The following is a 9,708-nucleotide window of genomic DNA, read 5'->3' as shown; positions in this document are numbered from 1 at the left end:
ACCAGCCAAGGCTGCCTAAAAGTAAATAAATACATTCATCATGGACCTTCATATTTGACACATGTGTTTGTAGAACTGTATTTCCTCACTACATCAAGATATTTCCATGTTACACATGTGGAGGAACCTTCTGTCCACTGTCACACCAAATTTGGGATCAACCATCTAGCATTATGAATGAATGAATGAGAATGAATCCCACTGACTTTTCCTCCAAGGCCACAATAATGTTAATATATAATGTTTTTTTTTTATAGGATGGATTTTCATGAACTTTGTTTAGACAATGTCTTTGTATTGTTTAGACTTCCATCTTTAGACATTTACTATCAATTGGGACATGATGTAGAGGAAATTGTTTTCTAAATTCTTCGGTCTTTAGTTGATGTACATAAGAATCGGTTTGTAAAAGAAGAACATTTTTTCTTTTATTTGCATTTTTCAAAACAAGAAAATACTGTTTTGCGTATTGTTGCCTAAATAAATCGGTCACAGTACAGTTAAGGAAAAAAATTCTATCAAACTGTGAAGCAAATAAACCAAGTATGATCTGATCTGCAAGCCGCTTGAGCCTTCAATGCTCTCAGTCTCCATCCTGGGCATCATTTAGACCCTGGTGCCTGCAGTCGAAACGCAATAACTTCCCCCTCCCCTCCTGTCCCTGCTCATTCTTTCTCCCTTTGATTGATGATGTATCATTTTCTTGTTTTTAACCAATAGGCTTGTCCACACTCCCAGTCCACTGATTAGTGTAACACAATATAGGTGAGCAAGCTACTGTTGACAATGACCCTGATGAAGGCCTATGTCGGTCGCAACGCTTTGGTAATTTAAAATGCATATTTCCATGTAAAATAAAGGTACTTTAATTTAGTCACAAACCCTTAAAGCAACACTAGAGAACTTTTTGTAACTTAAAATAATGTTTCCAAAATTGTTTCAGTGGTTCATCAACTCGTAACAGGTTGAACGGCACTTCTGCATTCGCTTTCCAGCCCTCTATCGGCTATAACCGCACTATGCAAGTTTGCCCGATCGGGTAGAGGATCTGTAGTTCGAATGAGACATGATGGGACAATTCTGCTTCCAACCTGTAGGGGTACCGAAGCGGGAAAAGTTCTCTAGTGTAGCTTTAAGTGTTGTTTTTAAAGGAGATCTGCATTTGAAACAAGATTCAGACCCATGGAATGAGCCCTTCACAAGATAGAATGAGGTCCCTTAAAAGGTTAATTCATAGGGAAAATTCCTGCGGTCGAAAAGGACCTGAAATTTTCACCCATGTCTCTGTCCTTCACACCTCCGTCAGGGTGAGGAAGTTTGTCCCGTACAAAGCGAAGGTGAAAGGAGCCAAGGCGATCCAAGACCTCCTCCAGGGTGTCAGGAGGAACAAGGATACTTAACCTGATAGACAAAGAGAGAGAGAGAGAGAGAGAGAGAGAGAGAGAGAGACAACATAATGCAGTTGCTTTTTTAACAAGGTAACATACCTGACTAATGTGTCAAATGTCATGTCTCTCACCTCAGATGGTGGTTTCCAGTTGTTCCATCATACTGACATCCTGCTCCTAAGAACACGCCTTCTTCCTCTAGTAACATCTGACAGTACAGAACATCTGCCTCCACCTCCAATTTCTAAAAGCAGAGATGTGAATGTCTTCAGTATCTTAGTTATTACTGACAGAATAGTCTTTATTGGCGACGTCCCACTTCTGGGATTGTATAAGTGCCGCCGGAAACTCCGCCGGATGTCCCTCTTTTTAGGCCGGATGTCCGTCACCTTCCTCTTTCTTTAGCAGACAAAACGTGACCCTTATGCGGCGACGACAGTTAAGTTGAGGATAGAAAAGAGCGTGGTTTGGATTAAAATAGCGGTCCCCTTAAGTAGTATTCCCTGGACACAAACTCGTGTTTTCTTGGTGAAAGTCTTGTGTTTTCCCTGAGACACAAACTCTTATCCCCCGCATAAAAGCCCTGTGTTTTATGGCCTGTCAAATCATATGGTTGTAAAAGCAAAGGTAAAGTTTGAATTACAGAAGTCAAGTTTGATTTTTTTAATACATGATATGGAAAAGAATGGAAAATAGGACATGACAGTCTGCATTGAAGGTCAAAAAGGACAAAACCACTTCAAAAAGGAGTTGGCAGTAATACAAATTATATACAGTTTTTGGTAAAGTTGCTGAAACATGCAAAACATCCAAGTGCAGTCCTCTAAAAAACCCTGTCACCACATTGCAGTATACATTTTGTGACAGTACATGAACATGAAAGTTCTTGTAACATTTCTCACCTTGGCCTTCTCTATAATCTCAGATGGTAAATGCAGGCAGGGATAAAGGTATATTCCCCCCATTGCTGGCTGGCAACTCATGCCTGGTAGATCATTCAGAATCTCCTGAACCCGCTGAGCATTCTGGGACAAAGTGGCCAGAGTGAGGAGAATCTCCTTTGAACAAAAAAAAAAATAATTAAAAGAAGAAGGAACAGAGATTTGATTGTAACTGGTAATACATGGGCCTATACTGTAGGGATACATATGAGCAAATAAAGCAGGACTCTAATCTTTTGCCGGGGCGGAGCCAGATGTTGTGAACATTCGGGGCTTAGCCCAAATGTACGGGGGGGGTTCAGGGGCATTCCACCCTGGGCAGAGTCTTTTGCCAATTGGTCTCAAGAGTCTCAGCCTTCCAGTCAGACCCAATTCATGCAACACCAAGACTGTTTAGGAACCCCAGTATGCAGAAATATTCAAATGCAACATTTTAGAATAGACTAAAACAACACATTTATGCTGCGTGAAAAAACTGCTTGGGATTACCATGAAGTGGGCATGTCTTTAAAGGGGTAGTCTGGATCGACGACGCTTCATTTACGGGATATTTCCGGCGCTGCCAGAAGTTCCGCTGGATGTCCCTCACTTTCTTTGTGTTTACGTTAAAACTGAGCAACGCTGAAAATGTTATGTTTTGAAGAACATTTGGATCGTGCAACAAGGCAGGCCTGCTTGTTTCTTTCTGGGAATGATTGTAAAGATTTAAAAAGACTATGTTTACAGCATTTACTCTTTGGAGGTCAGAGGTCAAGGGACCCCCGCTCTGCCCCAAAGAGGCTCTGCAGATGTCTCACCTGTGTGTATGTGTCATAGGATGGGTCTCCAGGTTTAGGTGGGTTGACCATGAGCTCCAGAGCAAGCTGTCCTGTGACTGGAGTACTAATATCAGTACACAGCATAGTATCAACAAAATGCATCACCTCTGGGTCCATGTTGACCTGCTCCATGTATCCTGCCCTCAGACCGCACCTAGGACACAGATACAGAAGTCATTTGGTTACTTGTTATTCAATACGCAGTCAGAGCCACATTCATTGTTTGAATGTTTGTCATTGATTAAGTGGTGCAGTGATTTAGTGGTGTAGTTTACTGGTCATGAAGATGTTGGGTTATTTACTCTCTCTTTGCTCGAAATGCAAAATTAAATGATCATTTATTTTTGTTGGTTTGTGTGTTTTGGCTGCGATCGCCTATGCAGTTGCTGTTCAGGTACATTTCCATTTTCTTTATTTGTATACATTTTTTTTTATTTTTTATTTTACTTAACTATTATTCAAAGTAAATTTTTCAGTGCTTCGGTGTGAACTGATCTGTATGGGTGGTTGAGGGTTGTGTGGCCTGAAATAAAATGCTCATCTTTTATCATTATTGACACATCACTCCTTTTTTTAATCAGAAAATAGTCCCCAACAAATATGCTATTTCCTCCTGTTCGAGTAATGTTTGTTAAAACTACATTACCCAGCTGTTTAAGGGAATTGCTGAACCTTTTAAAAAAAATCTCTAAATCTTTTTTTTAATGTATGGTCGGTTTTATTGGAATTTGTTAACAATGCTCAGACATATTGATTTTTACAGTCAAGGCAGTTTTATTTATATAGCACATTTCAGCAACAAGGCAATTCAAAGTGCTTTACATGAAACATTAAATGGAATAGGACAGATATGAATAAAAGTTACAGTGTAAGAAATTGATTTAAAACAGAGAGTTGTAGCGGACATGCAGTTTTTTGGGAGTTTGTTCCAGATATGTGGTGCATAAAAACCGAACGCTGCTTCTCCAGGATTCATTGGGATCCTTGTAGAATGTGTATGTAAATGGTTAAAGCTGCATGTTGCATGATGCTGTCAGCAAACCAACAAATGCAAGTGTAAGAGACAGAACTCACTCTCCCATGCAGGCGCTGGATATAGAGTGGAAGGAGACAAACTGCACTGTCTCTGAGTACTCTTTGTCCATCTCAAACAGAACTCTCTTATAGGAAATAAACTCCTTCTCCTGTCCATACACGCTGTCCTGGTACACCTGGAGTGCAGAGTTAATGAATTGATAGATAATGAAAGAGTGTGTGAGCGAAAAGGCAGCCAGCTACTCTGTTAAATTCCAGTCTGAAGATACAGTTTGTGATCACCTCATCAACCAACAGTAGGAGCCTCTCCGCTGCTGCAAACCGAATCACTTCCTCTATTGATTTCCCGTCCTGCACATGACCTAGGAGGACAAACAGCCGCATGCAGAAAGTGATGACAGCAAGGAAGTTTAAAGAGATGGTCCGATACCATTTTTTTGCTCCCCGATACCGATTAGGATACCTGAACTTGCGTATGGGCCGATACCAAGTACCGATCCGATACCAGTGTGTCGTGTATTTTATTATGTTTTAACAGCTGTATACTACTATCCCTGTACGGATGTGATATGATTTCTCATTTTGTTGTTGCTCAGAAAAATGAACAAACACAAAAATGAATGCCGTGTTTCTTTTATTATCCAGATTGACAGTCAGCATCAATGGGAAAAACAACATAAATAAACTCTAAATTATTATGCGGTATCTGATCGGTGCATGAACTCCAGTACTTTCCGATACCAATACCATCAATTTAGACAGTATCGGAGGCTTTTACAAATACTGGTATCAGTATCGGAACATCTCTAGTTTAAAACATATGGCTTGAATGGAGCTACTGTACTGTATGATGTTTACCTGTGGGGTTTCCTGGGTTGCTGATGTAAATGGCTCTGGGCTCACAGCGCCCCCTAGCGGTCTTCAAAGCTCGGTGCAGCTCGTCCAAGTCTACAGCCCAGCCTCGGTCCTCCATCAGCTGGTACGGCACCAGTGTCACCCCGGCCTCATCCAGCAGCGGGGGCAGGGTGTGTGGGCAGGGCCTCGGGGTCAACACGCCTGTCTGAGTCTTCCCCTCCCCACTGGCCAGCAGCTTTACAACCACCTTGACACAGCAGATCAATACACAAAACTTCGTTGATATTGTGACTCGTTGTAGTTTGGCTTATTTGAAGCTAATGTGTTTGCACTTGATTCTTGCTGTCCGGAGTTTGTACCTTCATGGCTGAATGCACTTAAAGTAGTTTATGTTTTTTTTTTTTATGTTATGACTGGGTGTCAACAGATAATAAAAGAAAGTTCTTGGCTTTCGTTCTCTGTATGTATTTGCAAACGGTTTAAACTGAGCCAAGCCATACAGCAATGATAGCAACACATCCCTTAAGGGTAGTATAAATACATACATACATACAAACATACATACATACATGTATACATACACACATACATGTATGCATACATACATACATACATGTATACATACACACATACATACATACATGCATGCATACATACATACATATGCCTATACATAAGTAAAGGGCACACATCAGGGCATTATGAACTCATAAATTAATACATTTCAAGTATTAATTGTTTTTTGTACAGTCGGACATGTGACATTAATATAAAAATAATTATATTGACAAAAAATGAATCATTTCTTAAAATCAGCTAGCCAATGTACGGTGGCCGACAGGGGCAAACGCCCTGCAACTTCAGAAAACACATGCAAATAGACAAAACACAAGCAAATTAAGAAAACAACTACATTAATTTGACAACACATGTGCAGCATTCAGCAAACGCGCTGCATATACACACAACACAACCAAATATACAAACGCGCTGCAATTAAAAAACAATGCAAAAAGAAAAGCAAACCCCGAAAAAAGAAGCAAAGCAAAAAGAAAAACAACTTCATTAATTTGACAACACATGCGCAGCATTCAGCAAACGCGATGCAAATACACACAACACAACCAAATACATAAACGCGATGCGAATAAAAACGATGCAAAAAGAAAAGCACACAAACCCCGAAAACAAATGCAAAAGAAAAACGTTGCATCCAGATTCCACAACGGAAGTTCTCCAGACCTCTAGAGGGAGCAGCTAAGTGGAACAGCTGGATTTTCGACCCTTTTTCTGCCTTTTTATTAGAGTCGGGTATGGCTGCATAGTAAAAAGAGAACTCCTGTCTCATGCCCTTATTAATAACATAATATAATATATTAGTAATATACAGTCTGCTCCCGTCTCAGCCGAGAGGCTGGTGCCGTGCTCGAGCTTCGACCTTTCAAAATAAAAGCTTGCGTTTGGTCGGCTCGTCTTCCTTTGGTGTTTTGGATGTTTTTGAACTAAACAGTACGGCAATCATGCTGATCAATACAATAACTTTTTCAGCAGATGTCTTACTTACAACACAATGGAGCAAGCAAAGCAGTTTTATGTTTATTTGCAGGCGGGATTTATTCAGTTTGATAAATCCCACGCTAAATTGTGCTGAAGGCTGCACATGTGTTGTCAAATTAATTAAGTTGTTTTCTTCCTTTGCTTGTGTTTTGTCTATTTGCATGTGTTTTCTGAAGTTGCAGGGCGTTTGCCCCTGTCGGCCACCGTACCAATGAGAGCCTGGCTATCAGCATCCTTTACCCAGCGCAACTGGGCGAGCTCATGAATAGTAATGAGCTCAGGCAGCATGATGTCAGACTGACCAGCTTTTGTAATTGGCCTGATTTCTCCACTTATTTCTTTTCAGTGGCTAGAGCTGACAGAGGAGGTAGCAGTTCATTTTCACATTCACGACATAACACAAACACATATGGACCTAACATATTTTAGAAAAATGGTTTTGTATGGCAGGGCACTTTTAAAAAGTAAAAGTACACACAAAAAACTACTCAATTACAGTAACATGAGTAATTGTAATTCATTACTTTCCACCTCTGTGCCTGTGAAATTTTTTCAGAGTGTATCTGGACACCGAATAGTGATGCAGTGATAATGAAAGTGTGTTTATACCATCAGGGCCCTTTGAGAACCAGCAGAGATAAAGATGTCTTCAGCGTGTGAAGGCACTCCAGCGTCTCGTCTCGTGATGAACTCAGCGATGCTTTGCTTGACATGAGGCATGCCAGAGGAGGCTGTATAGGAACCTATCGATCAATCATTGGATATCGACATTTGTTAATTAAACAGACATTTGACATTTGTTCATTAAAATGTCTTTTTAAAAGTCAGACACACTGTATGGAAAGTAACTTTTCCAGTCCTCACCCACACTTCCTCCATCGCAGACCTCCAGGAGCCTCTGGGCCCTCAGCCTGACATCCAGAGGAAGGGTTTCATTTTTCAGCAGCTGAGGGTGCAGACATACTGCCAAGACCTAAAGAAAATAGTCCGGATTTTAAGACAATATAGATCAAGATAAACTTTATTGTCCCACAACATGGAAAATTTGTTTTGGGGACTTAACCCACGCTGCAGCCATAAAGAAACACAAACACAAACTTATAATAACACATAAAATATGACTATGGTCGTGTGATCAGAAGAATAATGTAAAATGTATACCATAACAGCAGTCAATATACAATTAAAGTAACTACAAAAAAGATACGCATGGATATAATACATTTTTAATTGTAATTTTATTTCTTAAAAACAAACAAATAAAATGAATTCAATAAAATCTGATGATCACCACTATATGTGAAATATGAAAATATTCTTGAAACACTGACATCATGAAGAATAGTTTTGAAAGTGTGCGAGCCAAGAAAAAGAAAAATGATACTCCAATGATAAAACTAACCTGGCGAACAAATGAGATGGGTTTCATTCCTGCTTTGTGGGGATCACCTGAGCTGACATCTATCACCTCTTTGAAAGGTTTCTGCACCCCCTGCAAGAGAACATTAATGCAGGAAAGAATCAGGTCCAGTCAGGACTGAAAACCAAAAAAACACCATTACGTTTACAGTATTCTCAAATCATGGGTTAAGGGAAATAAGTGTACACTAATTACTCCTCTTTTAACATGTACTGTATGTAATCTCAATTTGTCTTAATTTATTTTTCTTTGGTGTGAATCAGTGTATTCCAGGTGATAAACAGGTACAGTATTTCGTTGGCTTGTTGGAAGTTTCCTTGTTGACACCTGGACTCCATATCTTAACTTGCAACACATCAAGGACCACATTGGAAGTAAATATTGGACTTTTCTTTGTACATCCTTGCATTTGATGGGCAAAAAAAAAAAAAGTAAAAAAAATACTTTCTCCAGTATACTGAGTGTGAGGCTAAAAAAATATATGGACAGATAACAGGCACTTACCTGTGTGATCTCTTGTGTGATGCGTTCAGCCAGACTCTGCAGTCCACTGTGTGGAGACCCTCTGATCCCCCTCACCCTGGGATTCACAAATTGCAGAGAACTCATCGTCTTTTTGCAGGAATTGTTTGAAATTTTGGATTTACAAACTATGCACTGGAATCTACTATACTCTGAGGAGCTTGGAGCAAAACGTGGTACAGTAAATGCACTCTTCCTGAAAACTCTGCTGGCATGCACGAGTGAGACGGTAATGGCTAACCAGTCTGCCCTGTCTGAAAATGTTTGATGAGTAATCTTATTTTTATACTGTACTTCAGGACAAAACCTAATTTCTAAGTTGGACTTTGTACATGTAAAATGCTCCTCGACTGATACTTTTTTCAGATTTGACACAATGCAAAAAGCCTTAGGCTTGTTTTGCGCCCCATCAGCAAACTTTAAAGATTTTAAATAGGCTAATTTTTAAAGACATTTTGAAATAAATAAAAAATTACTTTGAAGCAAGAGGATTCCATAATCTATGGGTTTAAAAAAACGATTGGGATATTTCATAGTTAGGCTACAGCCTACTTGGTCCGTGTTTATTCACATCAATATTTATTATCCACATGTCATGTCAGTGATAGCAACAAACCAACATTTCAAGGTGTAGATAGTTCATTCTAAAATATCACTCAGAAAATATGCCTAAATAAATGGGACTGCATCAGGGCTATAATTGCATTATTTCCTACTTTGTAGGCAGGGTTCAAAGTTCAAACTTTTTCATCCACCAGCCAAATGGCTAGTGAATGTTCAAATTTTGTAAGCCGCTCAATAGATTTCCATTGTTTTCTTGGCGTGTTGTGATTGAAGGCGCAAATCTAGCAACCATGCATAGCCTATTTTACCAGCATTTGGCTGGTGCTGGCCATGGTGCTAATTTGGACCCTGTTTTTTAGGCTACTGCTGCACAACAATTTCCCTTGGGATAATTGAAATACATAAACTGTGTCTCACAATCTAATCTTGAGAACAAAAGGTTGTAGGCCTACTTCTCGACATTTCTTTTTTCTACTAGGCTGAGATATGGGAAGGGAGTGGAGCTTCAAAATACTGTTAGAGACAGGGAGGAAAGTGCAAGGTTAAACAGGTTTTATTTAAATATTTGTATGAAACAAATGTAATATGTAGAATATAACTTTTTATTT

General features: G+C 39.6%; 1 protein-coding gene across 1 annotated transcript; it reads right to left on the bottom strand.

The window, feature by feature from the left end:
- Positions 1 to 1,081: 1,081 nt before the first annotated feature.
- LOC114560977 (alanine aminotransferase 2) lies at positions 1,082 to 8,623 on the bottom strand. The gene is made up of 11 exons (XM_028586610.1): positions 8,519 to 8,623; positions 7,997 to 8,086; positions 7,459 to 7,567; positions 7,204 to 7,337; positions 5,041 to 5,284; positions 4,465 to 4,544; positions 4,222 to 4,358; positions 3,127 to 3,301; positions 2,291 to 2,446; positions 1,520 to 1,632; positions 1,082 to 1,401 (listed from the first exon to the last, which is right to left on the bottom strand). Exons 1-11 carry the CDS (start codon positions 8,621 to 8,623, stop codon positions 1,227 to 1,229), a joined length of 1,518 nt encoding a protein of 505 aa, XP_028442411.1. The 3' UTR covers positions 1,082 to 1,226.
- Between the last annotated feature and the right edge of the window lie 1,085 nt (positions 8,624 to 9,708).

Source organism: Perca flavescens, chromosome 9 (genome assembly GCF_004354835.1).
Source record: "Perca flavescens isolate YP-PL-M2 chromosome 9, PFLA_1.0, whole genome shotgun sequence".
In the NCBI taxonomy this organism is placed as follows: domain Eukaryota; kingdom Metazoa; phylum Chordata; class Actinopteri; order Perciformes; family Percidae; genus Perca; species Perca flavescens.
Note: the sequence above shows the minus strand (reverse complement) of the source record. Positions and strands in the feature narration are given on the sequence as shown.